Source organism: Brassica oleracea, chromosome C1 (assembly GCF_000695525.1).
Source record: "Brassica oleracea var. oleracea cultivar TO1000 chromosome C1, BOL, whole genome shotgun sequence".
Lineage (NCBI taxonomy): Eukaryota > Viridiplantae > Streptophyta > Magnoliopsida > Brassicales > Brassicaceae > Brassica > Brassica oleracea.
Window position 1 is genome coordinate 10,328,351 of NC_027748.1, and position 13,931 is coordinate 10,342,281.

At 42.4% G+C, this 13,931-nt stretch overlaps 2 protein-coding genes across 3 annotated transcripts; one reads left to right on the top strand and one right to left on the bottom strand.

Moving 5' to 3' along the window:
- The first annotated feature begins 1,383 nt into the window (after positions 1 to 1,383).
- Positions 1,384 to 4,121, top strand: LOC106306591 (cysteine-rich receptor-like protein kinase 10). The gene is made up of 7 exons (XM_013743263.1): positions 1,384 to 2,268; positions 2,411 to 2,548; positions 2,642 to 2,760; positions 2,856 to 3,066; positions 3,159 to 3,396; positions 3,471 to 3,621; positions 3,696 to 4,121. The coding sequence occupies exons 1-7, from the start codon at positions 1,473 to 1,475 to the stop codon at positions 4,023 to 4,025; spliced, it is 1,983 nt and encodes a 660-aa protein (XP_013598717.1). The 5' UTR covers positions 1,384 to 1,472; the 3' UTR covers positions 4,026 to 4,121.
- A 6,500-nt stretch (positions 4,122 to 10,621) lies between these two features.
- LOC106306544 (putative cysteine-rich receptor-like protein kinase 16) lies at positions 10,622 to 13,616 on the bottom strand. 2 transcript variants are annotated; one of them, XM_013743204.1, is made up of 8 exons: positions 12,800 to 13,616; positions 12,446 to 12,577; positions 12,324 to 12,365; positions 12,119 to 12,240; positions 11,802 to 12,012; positions 11,466 to 11,703; positions 11,223 to 11,376; positions 10,622 to 11,118 (listed from the first exon to the last, which is right to left on the bottom strand). In XM_013743204.1, the coding sequence occupies exons 1-8, from the start codon at positions 13,578 to 13,580 to the stop codon at positions 10,783 to 10,785; spliced, it is 2,016 nt and encodes a 671-aa protein (XP_013598658.1). In that variant the 5' UTR covers positions 13,581 to 13,616; the 3' UTR covers positions 10,622 to 10,782. The 2 variants fall into 2 exon arrangements, with proteins under 2 accessions (XP_013598658.1, XP_013598666.1); XM_013743212.1 differs by lacking the exon at positions 12,446 to 12,577 and having other exon boundaries at positions 12,800 to 13,615.
- Between the last annotated feature and the right edge of the window lie 315 nt (positions 13,617 to 13,931).

Genomic DNA, 13,931 nt, shown 5'->3' on the forward strand with positions numbered 1-13,931 from the left:
AAGATATGTCCGATCATGCGACAATGCAGCTGACCTCTTTACAAAATCACTTCCGACTTCGGTATTCAGAAAACATATCCATAACATTGGAATACGTCATCAGAAGGATCTATGACTGCTCATTCGAGGGGGAACTTACGTAGTTGTACTCTTTTTACCTTACTATGGTTTTTCCCATTGAATTTTCCTGGAAATGTTTTAAACGAGGCAACAAAGACGTTAAGCAAGAGACGATAGTGACACCGGTCTCCAAGGGAGAGTGTTATAAACGTGAAGAATGAATGTCAAGAAGACACGCACCGAAAATTGACATTTTCGTGTGTACGTATATTATGTGGAACCTGCGTCACTATGCACGCACAGTAAATCCTACTTTTTAACTTCTATATAAATTGATCATTTCGATCGATTGTAACACACCATCTCTCATTCTTCTTATAACATATTCTCTCTTATTATCAGTGTCATCTTCTTCCTGCGGGTATAAAAGTTTGCGTTTATTTAAATCAATACTATAAAATTATAAGGTACTTTATAGGGCAAATCTCCAAAATAGCACCTTTCTAAGTTTATATCACAAAAATAGCACTCAAAAACTAAAATGACAAAAATAGCACCTTTCTAAGTTTATCCTTTGAAAATTTTAATTTTTTTATTTTTCAAAATTTGAAATCTTATCCCCAAAACCTCATTTTTCAACTCTAAACCCTAAACCCTAAACTCTAAACCCTAAACCCTAAACTCTAAACCCTAAACCCTAAACCCTAAACCCTAAACCCTAAACCCTAAACCCTAAACCCTAAACCCTAAACCCTAAACCCTAAACCCTAAACCCTAAACCCTAAACCCTAAACCCTAAACCCTAAACCCTAAACCCTAAACCCTAAACCCTAAACCCTAAACCCTAAACCCTAAACCCTAAACCCTAAACCCTAAACCCTAAACCCTAAACCCTAAACCCTAAACCCTAAACCCTAAACCCTAAACCCTAAAATTTAAACCTTAAACCCTAAACTCTAAACCTTTAACTCTAAACCCTAAATCATAAACCCCACCCTTTAACTCTAAACCCTAAGTTTATGATTTTTGATAAAACATTAAGTGCTATTTTTGTGACTTTTGACCTTGAGCGCTAATTTGAGAACAAAAACTTGATTTATTGCTATTTTTGTCTTTTTCTCTACTTTGTAACAACTCGTAAGTTATTTCTTCAATCACTTACCAAAAAAATGTTAATTATTGGTTAGTAGTTAGTTACCTACCTACCCAAGTGGGGAGGCAAAGACAATTCAAGACAAGACGCGTTTACGTTGACCTTGACTTATCGTCGCTACGTAACACTGGTCAATGGCCACAAAAACCATCCCCTGTTTCGTCCTAATATATACAGTCACTTGAGATAAACAAAAAGAAAATCAATTTGCTTTCATACTACCGAAGCATCTCAAAGCTTGATCAAAGAAGCTCCAGTTATGTCTTCTTCCACCACTTTCGTGTTCCTCTTCCTTTTCTCCTTTCTCACTAGCTTCAAAGCTTATGCTCAAGATCCCACTTACGTATACCATGTCTGTCCAAACACCACAACTTTCACAAGAAACAGCACGTACTTCACCAATCTCAGAACCCTTTTGTCTTCCCTCTCTTCCCCCAACGCCTCTTACTCCACCTCCCAAAACAACACCGCCGGGCAATCCCCTGACAGAGTCACCGGTCTTTTCCTCTGCCGAGGAGACGTCACGCCGGCAGTTTGCCGCAGCTGCGTCGCCTTTGCCGTCAACGAAACCTTAGCCCGGTGTCCGAACGAGAGAGAGGTGACGCTCTATTACGACGAGTGTATGCTCAGATACTCCAACGGCAACATTCTCTCGACCCTTAACACCAACGGAGGCATCATCTTGTACAACACTCAGAACGTTACATCGAACCAAACTGGGTTCAGAAACTTGGTCTTGTCCACGATCAACCAAGCGGCCACCGTTGCATCCAGCAGTCCTCGGAGATTCGCTACCGGAAAGGCTAACTTGACAGCGTTCCAGACTTTGTACGGGCTGGTTCAGTGCACTCCTGATCTGACGAGTCAGGAATGTTTGCGTTGTCTAAATCAGATCGTCAATCAATTGCCTATGGACAAGATCGGGGGAAGGCTTATTGTGCCGAGCTGTAATTCTAGATACGAGCTTTACCCGTTTTACAACGAATCCGCCGTTCCAACGCCACCACCACCTCCTCCGGTTTCTACTCCTCCTGTGCCAGCTCCTCCTCCACCTGGTCAGACCTCTGTTTCCTTCCTCTGTTTTTCTACAGAACTTCGACTTGTTAAATGTCTACCTGTGCTGTTCCTTGATGTTTTGCCTGGATCTCTTGAAAGTTCTGTTCTTTTGACATAAGCAAATGGTTTTTGTAAAAGCAGGGAAAGGTGGGAACTCAACTGTGTTGGTGGTAGCCATTGTTGTGCCTATTATAGTGGCTGTTCTGCTTTTCATAGCTGGTTATTGTTTCCTAACAAAGAGGACAAAGAAGGCTTATCATCCAACATCTGCATTTGATGGTAAATATTTCAAGTGATCAGCTGTCTTTTTGGGGTTTTGGAGTTTGATTTAGTGTTTAGGGTTTAGCTTCTAAGAGTTTCATTGTGCAACAGGAGATGATATAACAACGGCAGACTCACTGCAGCTTGATTACAGATCAATCCAAACTGCAACAGCTGATTTTGCAGAGAGTAATAAGATTGGTCAAGGTGGATTTGGTGAGGTTTACAAGGTACTATTACTGCCTTAAGTTGTGTGTTTTGTCTTGAAATTTTGTGGCAACACATAATGGGTTGATGTTGATGGTAATGGTAATGGTAATGATAGGGTATATTATCTGATGGGACTGAAGTTGCAGTGAAGAAACTGTCAAAGTCATCTGGACAAGGTGACGTGGAGTTCAAGAACGAGGTTGTTCTTGTTGCAAAGCTACAACATAGGAATCTGGTTAGACTTCTTGGGTTTTGTTTAGAAGGAGAAGAGAGAGTACTAGTCTATGAATATGTGCCCAACAAAAGCCTTGACTACTTCCTCTTTGGTCAGTAATATTTAACACTTTGTTTCAATGATTCTTGAGACATTGGGGATGCAAATCGTTAAGAGTTAACTGTAATATATGGTTGTGCACAGACCCTGCAAAGCAAGCTCAGCTGGATTGGTCTCGACGATACAAGATTATAGGCGGTGTCGCTAGAGGGATTCTATATCTTCATCAAGACTCACGGCTCACAATCATACACCGTGACCTCAAAGCAAGTAACATTCTCTTGGATGCGGATATGAATCCTAAAATTGCAGATTTTGGAATGGCTAGGATCTTTGGATTGGACCAAACACAAGAGAACACAAGCAGAATAGTTGGCACCTAGTAAGTCTTCCTACTTCTCATAAGTTGGATTTTGTTGAACTTTAGTTTGCTAACAAATGTTTTGTGGGTTTCAGTGGTTACATGTCTCCTGAGTATGCAATGCATGGTCAGTACTCAATGAAATCTGATGTCTATAGCTTCGGAGTGTTAGTTCTTGAGATTATAAGCGGCAAGAAAAACAGCAGCTTCTTCCAAACTGATGGTGCACATGACCTGGTCTCATATGTAAGTAATGAGCCAAGCAAGTTCCATATTTATCTAACCATGGTTTCAAGTGTTGATTGATTAATATTTTCTAGGCGTGGAGGCTTTGGAGTAATGGGACACCACTAGACCTCGTGGATCCAGTTATCGTGGATAATTGCCAAAGGAATGAAGTTGTTCGATGTGTCCATATCGGTCTTTTGTGTGTTCAAGAAGATCCGGTAGACCGTCCGACCTTGTCAACCATCGTTCTGATGCTCACCAGTAATACTGTGACATTACCTGTGCCTAGGCAACCAGGTCTTTACTTTCCAAGTAGACCGGAAAAAGAAAAAGATCCGCTTGATTCGGCCCAATATACAACAACCCAATCTCTCGCAGGGTCTGTTGATGATGCCTCGATCACAGATGTATATCCTCGTTGAAGACAAACATTGTATCTTATTGTGATAGTTTCTATTGTTATTGTAACCTCAAGCATATAGTACGAGTTGTATACTATTTATACGTTTTTTTTTTTTGAAACACACTTGCATTAAAACATTCAAACAAAGGTAGGTGGGGCAATTAAACCAAGTTCAAACGATAAAATCTGTTTTGCTAGGGTGTCTGCAACAACATTGTTGTCTCGAGAGATCCATTTAAAAGAAACGAAATCAAAAGAGGAGGTAACTGAGAGGATATCAGTTAGAATTCCATAAAGACCAGCAAGGGATGCTTCCGTCTGCAGGGCTTTGATCAAGACCGCTGAGTCCGATTCGATTCTGATCCGAGCTAAGCCCAGTTCCCTGCACTTCAGGACCGCTTCGCGGGGAGGAGAATGGCGAGCTTCTGTCTTGCGAGGCAATTGTCCACCCTAGTCCTGCAATATTCAATCTTTCATTCCAAGCAGCATCAGTTTTTATCAGGGCGCAATCCATAGGATTTGTAACTGAAGATGGCGGAGTCCGGGCAGACTGTGGAAGTGAAATTTGGCTGGTGGCCCATTCGTGAGCACAAGCCACTCATTAAAAACAAGCTTGTTCCTAACAATCCAGATTTTCCATAAGATCCAAGGAGCTAAGGGTCCTTCGACTATGCCAGTGGGAGGTAAGTTTTTCTTGCTTATAAGGTTGTTCCATATACTCCTCAAAGCTATAGATTCGCTGTACTCAATTCTAGGAAAAACAGGGGCTGATGTCCAGACCTGTTTCGCAAAGGAGCAGTGAAAGAACAGATGATCTATAGTTTCAGGAAGATTGCATCTCTTGCATTTTCCCTCCACATTGATCTGACGAGCTCTGAGTGCTTCTCCAGCTGGGATGGCCCCATGTAATGCTTTCCACACAAACAGTTTGACTTTTGGAGAGATCTTTAAGTTCCATACATTCTTCCTCCACTCATATGAAGCGTCCGCCTGCGAGAGTTCCAGTTCCGTGTCTCGGTTAGAGAGAGCAACCGCGTAGCCCGTCTTTGTAGAGTACTCGCCTGAGGTTGTGCTCAGCCATGAGAGCTTATCCGGAGCCCCCGTGAGACTAGGTTTGATTGCCAAAATTCTATGTTCCTCAAATGGGAGAATTCTCTGGATCATGTTCCGATTCCATTCCCGTGTAGACGGTAGTAGAAGATCAGCCACTGTTAGGTTTTGGAATTCTTCCGGGGGTGGTCCCATCGGCCGTAGTGGGGAAGTGATGCTGAGCCAAGGCTTCTCCCAAATGTTGATACTTTCACCATTTCCCACTTCCCAGCCTGCGGTCTTAAGGATGATGTCCCTTCCTACCAAGATTCCACGCCAACCATGTGAGATAGCAGTCTTTGCTGTTACTACCAAGAAATCTTCGGTGGAACAGTACTTTCCAATTAAAATTCTTCCTAGCAGGCTATCTGGTTTGTTGATGATTCTCCAGCTGATTTTTGCCAAGAAAGCTTCATTGAAACTTTGAATATCTCTGAAGTCGAGCCCTCCTTGCTCCTTGGGTCGGATTAGCTTGGACCAAGCGATCCATGCCATTTTGCTGCTTTCGTCGCAGTTATCCCACCAGAATCTAGTGAGTGCTTATTGGATTCTTTTACAAAGAGAGACTGGGAGCTGGAAATAAGACATAGCATGGGAAGGAACCGCTGAGAGAACACTTTTGAGCATTGTCATTTTCCCGGCTGTTGATAGGAATCTATTAGACCAACCTTTTGCCTTCTGCTTTATCCTGTCTACAATGGATGAGAAGAGATCTCGTTTTGATCTGCCGAAGTGTTCTGGCAGTCCGAGGTATTTTCCAATACCCCCCTCCTTTTGGATTGAAAGGGCGTCTTGAAACACTGTTTTTAAAGTCCTCGGGGTCTTCCGCGAGAATGTGATTGACGATTTGGCCGTGCTGATATATTGTCCCGATGCTTCCTCATAACGTTTAAGCAGCTTGCTCAATGCATCAGCGTTTTTCTTGCTAGCTCGAAGGAAAACCATTGTGTCATCCGCGAAAAGGAGGTGATTGAGTCGAGGAGTCCCTCGAGCTACCCGGATCCCTTTAAGAGATCCCTCCTCTTGTGCTCTGTTACACAGACCCGAGAGTACCTCACTACACAAAATGAATAAGTGTGGTGAGAGCGGATCTCCTTGACGGATGCCGCGGCTCGGTGTGACTCTTCCTCTAGGCGAGCCGTTGATGAGGAAGGAGTATGTAACAGTGGAGACACATTGTACTATCCATCTAACCACCTTCGGATGGAAACCTAGTCGTTGTAGGACCAGTTTGATGAAATCCCACTCAAGTCTGTCGTATGCTTTACTCATGTCGGTTTTAACCGCCATGGAACATCTCTTTGCTGCCTTGGATGTTTTGAGATAGTGCAACACCTCGTGGGTAATGAGGACATTGTCCGAAATCGCTCTCTCAGGAACAAAAGCCAATTGATTCTCTGATATGATGGTGGAGAGTAGCGATTTGATTCTCTTTGTCAAGATCTTAGAGATGATCTTGTAGTATACATTGCACAAAGCAATTGGTCTATACTCTGCAACCGTCTTGGGGCTGTGAACTTTCGGGATAAGGCGGATATGAGTATCATTGATCTTGGTCGGCAGTTTGCCAGAGATAAAGAAAGTCTGGATCTCTCTCACAATATCAGCTCCAATGTTGTCCCAGTTTGTGTGATAGAAACTTCCCGAGAAACCATCGGGTCCGGGAGCTTTATCAGCGTGTATAGAGAAAATGGCCTCCTTTATCTCTGTAGCTGTCGGGATAAGAACTAAGTTTTCATTCTGCTCCTCTGTCACCATTGGCGATAGGGCGTACATAACAATTTCTTCTCTGTTTCCTTCGACTGCTGTGAAAAGATCCTGGAAGTAGTTGACAATAACCTTCCCAATCTGATCTTCCTGGTAAACCATCTCCCCATTTGTGTCTTCGATGACTGAGAAAGCGTTTGCCCTCTTTCGGTTCTTTGAGGCAGCATGAAAGAAGCCGGTGTTTCTATCACCTAGGCAGAGCCATAGCTGGCGGCTCCTTTGCCTCCAATATTCTTCTTCCGAAGCATACGCAGCGTTGAGCTCCTCAGTAACTTTTGTGATCAAGGTTGTGTCATTGAGCGGGTCTGTAAGAGCTTTTTCCAGCTCAAATTTCTTTTCCTCTATCAAGGCTCTGCTATTTCGATATTGTTGTTTGCTCCATTCAATCAGAGCTGAGCGTACTTCAACGATCCTGTCATTGACAGTCTGGTTTGCTCCCCTTTGCCATGCTTGATGAACCAGCTCCTTCACTTCTGGATTGTCTTTTAAACGCCTGTCATAACGGAACAGGCCTGGCCTTTTCTTTTTTTCGGGTTCAAAGTAGGAGATAAGAGGTCTGTGGTCCGAGCCCTCATATGCCAAGTATTGTGATCGTGCCGTCGGAAATAGTTCCGCCCAGTCACTGTTTGCTACAGCTCGGTCAAGTCTGCAATGAACTAGATAATCCCATCTTTTGCCTCGCCATGATAAGAAATCTCTAGTGTTGTAGATCGAATAGGTCCCCTTCGGAGAAGAAATATCGCAGGTCTGTGAAAGATCCTTCCGGTCGTGCTGGTCCGCCATCTTTCTCCTCATTGTTGATTAGATCGTTGAAATCGCCAGTCAAGAACCATGGAGACTCTCTTGTTGTGTTCAGTTCGAGCAGATGGTCCCATAGGGCTCTTCTCTTTAGTCTATCAGTATCGCCATACACGAACGAAGCATAAAATATTTTTCCTTCGAAATCAATACAAGTGTCAATACAATTAGCAGTAGAGTTTAAAACTTGTAGATTGATTTCCTGTTTCCACAATAGAGCTAAACCTCCTGCTCCATGTCCAGTCGGGGGGAACTAGATGTCTGTTTTCATACTGCAGCTCTTCCGTCTTTTTGAGGACGAAAGTGTCGGGATTTTTCGTTTCCATAAGGAAAAAGATATCCGGGAAGATGTCTTTCTTTATCTCCCGTAATCGTCGAACTGTCCGGGGATTCCCTAACCCCTGACAGTTCCAGCTTGCTACTTTTAAGGACTGAGAGTGGATGGATTTTGAAAATCCACCCTTCTCCTAGCTGATGCCGGTATCATGTTGCAGATTGGTTGGTCCTCCGAGTTTGTAGATGTATTCCCTGATCCTCGTGAACTTGTAGCTCGCGCTTTTCCTTTTTGGTTTTTCCCCTTTGACGCTTCTGAAGTTACTCTCCTTCGAGGAAGTGGGGGTTTTGTTTGCTGCAGTTTTCTCTTGCGTGAACCTGAGCCTTTGAGCAGTTTTGGGCTCTGTTGAACTGTACGCTTGCCCGGGGGTCGTCCCGGTTTACTTTTCACAGGATTCTCTGTGTTGGGAGGAGCTGCAGCCGGGGGTGATTGAGTAGGAGGCCCCAGTCTGAGTGTTGCTGGGATTCTTTCTGCTGATGGAACTAGATCCTCCATCTGGTTGACTTCAGGGGCAGTACCAAATCAGTTTTGGACTATGCGTCTAGCAGATTCTTCCATTTGACCCTGCTCCTCAGCTTTTCTCATTCTTTCCCGTTGAGCTGCGCTTTCCGTAGGGTCCGCGCATTGGGTGTATTGAAGCATTGCCTCCCGTACTTCACCTAAAGCTTCATTGACTGCTTCAGGTGGTAAGGATTTGTCATCATCCCGCAATGGGTTCCCTTTGACAGGCGGAGACTTTTCCCCATTAGAGTCTTTAGAGCCCTCTCTTCTGAATTCTGATCGACCCCTGAGTCTCAGCGAGTGGTTAGGAGAACCAAAGATAGGTGGCCGGGAGGAAACCTCCCTGTATCTAGAAGTTGTGTCTCTGTGGTAGGAAGACCGACTTGCAAAGCTTTGTCTCTCTCTAGAGTCTTCCCTGTATTTTCTTTGATTGAGAGTTTCTTGGCTTGAATGGTAACGTCGACGTTCCTCTAACTCATGTCGAGCATCATATTGTTTAAACCTAGAGTCGTAGCTGCGGCCCCGCCTGTAGTGATGGTCTTCCCCATCGGGGTTCGATGCTGAGAAGTGGTACACTCCTGACCTTGGGAGGAGCTGATTGTCTCTAGGCCTAGCCTCCATAGTGTTCTGTTTTCTGTTAGTACCATCCTCCTTGGTTTTTTGGGCTCGTTCTTCATGCTTAGCAACCAAGCAGTCTTTTTTCTCGTGGTGAAGTCTAAAGCACTTGGAACAGTGTCTTTCAAGCTTTTCATAGACAAAAGTTGCAGTAACCTCATCTCCATTGGAGTACTCAATCACTGAGGATTTGATTAGAGGAAGAAGCCCATTGATCTGGACTCTCATTTTTACTTCTGTTGCCGTAATTTCCAAGTGCTCAAAGATGCCTAAATCTTCTCCCAATCGCTGTATTGTCTCTTCCGACCAGAGATGAATTGGAATTCCTTGGACTATAATCGAGAACGGTATCAGAGATGGAAAATCTTTTGACACTGTAGGCTACTTACTTCACATTTGGAATTGCACAGAAAATATTATTTATCTCAGAGAGGTCTACGAAAAATTCTGGGAAAACGTCAACGACTGCTGGCTTATTTGTCAAAAAAAAATAGAGTACGTTATAAAGAATTAATTAATCAGTTGAATATTCGGGAATTAAAAACATCTCTAGACAATGACCATCCATTTAGCATAATGGTACGGTTTTTTCTCGAGAACAGCCAGCAGGTCCGTTTCCTTTTCAAATTGGAATTGGAATAAGCCATTGCCCAAGTCTGAGCCAACTGGTCTTTTATCTGATTTCCAAAGTTCAGTGAAGAAAGGAATGAGAGACCAGACTTTTTGAGTTGTCTGGTTTGTTACCCTGCAGATTAGAGTGCGAGAGAACTTCTGGAGCGCTTCTGTGTTGTCAGGTAGCTGGGCCTTGATTCTAGCCGTCCTGGGAGCTTGGTATGGGTCAGAAACAATCCCTTTTCCTTTCGCTTCTTTGGAAAATCTTCTAGTCATTTTGTTCTGAGGTTGCAGATCTTGGAGGAGGTGTGTGAATCTTGAGGTGTTATGTAAAAAAACAGGTGTCCGACGAGCAATCCAAAGTTATCACAGACTTTTCGTAGTCTGAGTGAGGTAGAGGCTTTCTTGAAAAATTTCTTAGAATTTTCCAACCATAGGCTGAAGGTTAAGGATGATAGTACAAAGTGAAACAGGAATCCCTGTTTTCAACTTATCAGACACGTTTTGAAGCTCATAGAGGAAAAGAAGTGGCTTGGTTTGAAGAAGAGTAGGACCAGTCAGGCGGTGGAGAGAGCTTCAGACCAGTATCTCCGTCGTGAAGGAGTAGAAGCCGGCGACTGTGGCGGTCCCTCCGACCCGGGTCGGGGCAAGAACCCGGCGTGTTTAGAACAGAGACAAGTTGATGTCCGGTGGATAAAGCTCAGAAAGGTAGGAATTTGAACTTCGAAAATCTAGTTGCAGGAGCTTTTTGCCGAAATAGAGAAAGCTGTCAGGGAAAGGTACGAAGCAGCAGGTTACAAGCTTATCTCGACAGTAGCGTCTGGGAGCAAACTAACCCACTTCTCTCTCTCTCTTGAAAAATTTCTTAGAATTTTCCAACCATTACTATTTACACGTTTCTTCTTGAAGAAAAATAGTCACTTGTAATAAAAACTGTAATTATAGAACGGACTGTAGCATTATACAGTTTACCACTTACAAAAACATTAAAGTGAAACTTACTATGTTTCTTATGTTTTGCTAGTGAGCATTAAGATTATAACAAAAAAAAAAATATTTTTTAACGAGGATTAACATTTGTGATCGATGCATCATCAATAGAACAAGTAAAAGACATGGTAGACTTAGACGGACCAGACTCCAAGCTATCGGCTAATGGGTTTAGATCAGATCTGACCCTGAAGAAAAATCCAGGTGGTTGAGGGACAGGCAGTGTAATGGAAGTATTAGTGAGCATCTGAAATACTGTGGACATGGTTGGACGATCTGCAGGATTTTCTTGAACGCACAATAACCCAATATGGATGCATCTAGTGACTTCATCTTTATCATAATTCTCTCCCATGGCCGGGTCCATTAGTTCCAACAATGATTCGTTGTTCCATAGCCTCCAAACCTGTTAAGTCATTTGTCAAGAAACCCATTGTTCAGGGTCAACATTATAGTTAAAACTTAAAAGAGAGTAGGAAAGTTTGAGACTAGTGGTTTTTTAGTACTAACATATGTCACCAAGTTCCCTACTGAATTATCCATCTGGTGAAAGCTACTATTCTTTTTGCCAACAATAATCTCTAGAGTCAATACTCCAAAACTATAAACATCAGATTTCATCGAGAACTGCCCATTCGCCACATACTCTGGAGACATGTAACCGCTGCAAAACACATCAGATATCACTTTCAGTTTTATCCTAAACAAAAAAAATGGACAGACAGTGTGTAAATTAAAAGGAAAATTATTTACAATGTTCCAACTACTCTTCCTGTATTGGCTTCAGTCTGGTCAACTCTGAAGTTTCTTGCCACTCCAAAATCCGAGATTTTTGGGTTCATGTCAGCATCTAAGAGAATGTTACTAGCTTTAAGGTCACGGTGTATGATTGTGAGCCGTGAATCTTGATGAAGATAAAGAATCCCACGAGTGATTCCACCGATAATGTTATACCTTTTTCTCCAATCCAGCTGACTCCTCTTTCTATGGTCTACATATGCAACGTATAAACCATTAGTCTACGTCTTTGATATCAAGATTAATGATTTCAAAGAAAAGAAGTCTCTATATATATCATATGTTTCTAACCAAAAAGGAAATAATCAAGACTCTTGTTGGGCACAAACTCATAGATGAGTATCTTTTCTTCTCTTTCGACAGAGAACCCGAGAAGCTTAACCAGGTTTCGATGTTGGAGCTTTGCTACAAGGAGAACCTCGTTCTGAAACTCTTGTTCCCCTTGACCTGAAGAATTAGACAGTCTCTTCACAGCAACTTCTGTTCCATTCGGGAACGTTCCCTGTCAAGTCATATAATCTTCACTCACTATCAGAATTACTTTTGTTTAATATGCACCTAAGATTATAACATAAACTACTAGTTGAGAAAGTTTAAGAACATTATGCCTTGTAAACTTCACCAAATCCACCATGACCTAGCTTGTTACTCTCATGAAAATTACATGTAGCCGCTTCAATTGCTTTAAAATCGAATTGAAGTGAACCTGAAGTTGTAATATCATCTGCATCTGAAATCGCATACATTGTGTTATGCTAAGAGCGTATCCAAGGGACTTTAACATTTTTCGGAAAATCAGACATAATCTTTTACCATCATATTGTGGTTCAGTACCATAAGTTGTCATCGATCTCCCTGCAAGAGAAATATAACTATTTCAGAAGAGACTAGAAGACATAAATGTCGACTTTGCCAAATCATGAAGAACAACTCACTTTCAGTTGCAAATTCTTGGTACGTTTTCCTCCTCCTACATAGAGCAAGCCCTAGTGAAAGTAGCAAACTACTCATGAAGGTGAGAACGACAATGATTCCAACGATAGTTCCTGTAGAAATCTTTTTGCTATCTGAACATGCACAAGTCACATAGGTTACTTGCAGTTAAGGGAACATATGGGACTAAAGGTAATAATGTTAGGTTCAAACTAGATTCATGAGTGGGACTAATGGGCGGTATAAACGTATGTTAGGAAAACAGCAGAGCAGATCAAACAAACTTCAATCATGGTTAGCTAAAACATTAAAAAAAAAAAAAAATAGAGCAGGACACAGTAGTTTTGAGGTTATACTTTTTTTATGAGTAGTTGGCGAGGTCTGATTCTGAAAAACTCCAAAGAATGGATAGAGATCCCATTCCATGAAACAACTCAGCCTCATTGTAAGGCCACCTTGTTTCCCACTGCAGCACGACCTATAGTCATACACGTTTTGTCTTAAACACTTGGCGCAGTTCCAGGGAGATATATCCTTACTACATAGCACAAAAGCGTAGATGTTCCGCGAAGTCCCTATTTTCTGTATGCCGGCACCACAGTACATAGGGTTAGAAGATGAGGTAGCTTGAGTGATCACACGAAGCATCAAAGCCTCCCATGTATTATCAAACTCTGTCAAGTTAACTTGGAAAGCTGCTGTATTGTACACCTTATAACTTGGTTCCATCTCGAGTGTTCCAAAAAAGAAACGGTTGGAGTAGCGTATCATGCAAAGAGTCTCCTTCTCGAACCAGAGGAGACCTTCTGTCTGATTAGGACATGTCTCCATCAACTCATTAGAAGCAAGGTGGATACAGTTTGAGCAAATTTTTGGTTCAGTACCTTGGATGCACATCCCCACAGCATACACGCGATCTGATCCTTGTCCAACCGAAGAATTGTAGAAGCCGCCGGCCCCTCGGCCTGAGACGTTAGAAGCGAGAGAAGAGAGGAGGAGGCCACGGTTTGTATCAAACTTACCATGGGGTATGAAAAAACCGGTTTCACTGCATTTGTGTGCACACGCTACATGAAAGCCTACAAGGAAAATACATAAGATTGGTAATAGATTCTTCACTTTCATTTTCAAGATCATAAAGATGATGTTTGTGTTAGGATAGCAAGAAAGTGTGTGTGTGTGTGTGTGTATATATTCATACACTTATCTCCAAAAAACATCTTTGTGTCAATTAAATTTCCGCTCCAATTAAGTCCCTTTGTCTTAGTCAATGTCCAATTAAGTTGACTAGTATTCTGTTTTAAGTCAAGCGTAGTCAACATGTTGGTACTTGTAGAAAGAATGAATCATGTGGCTCCGAAAAGAACACGTTGTAGAAGAAAGTGAAGAAGAAAATGGTAACGAAATGGCTAGCAGAGTAACACACTGCCAAACACGAATATGAATACAAAGTAAATCCAAAAAACGAAGACTCATTAGGTGCTTCAC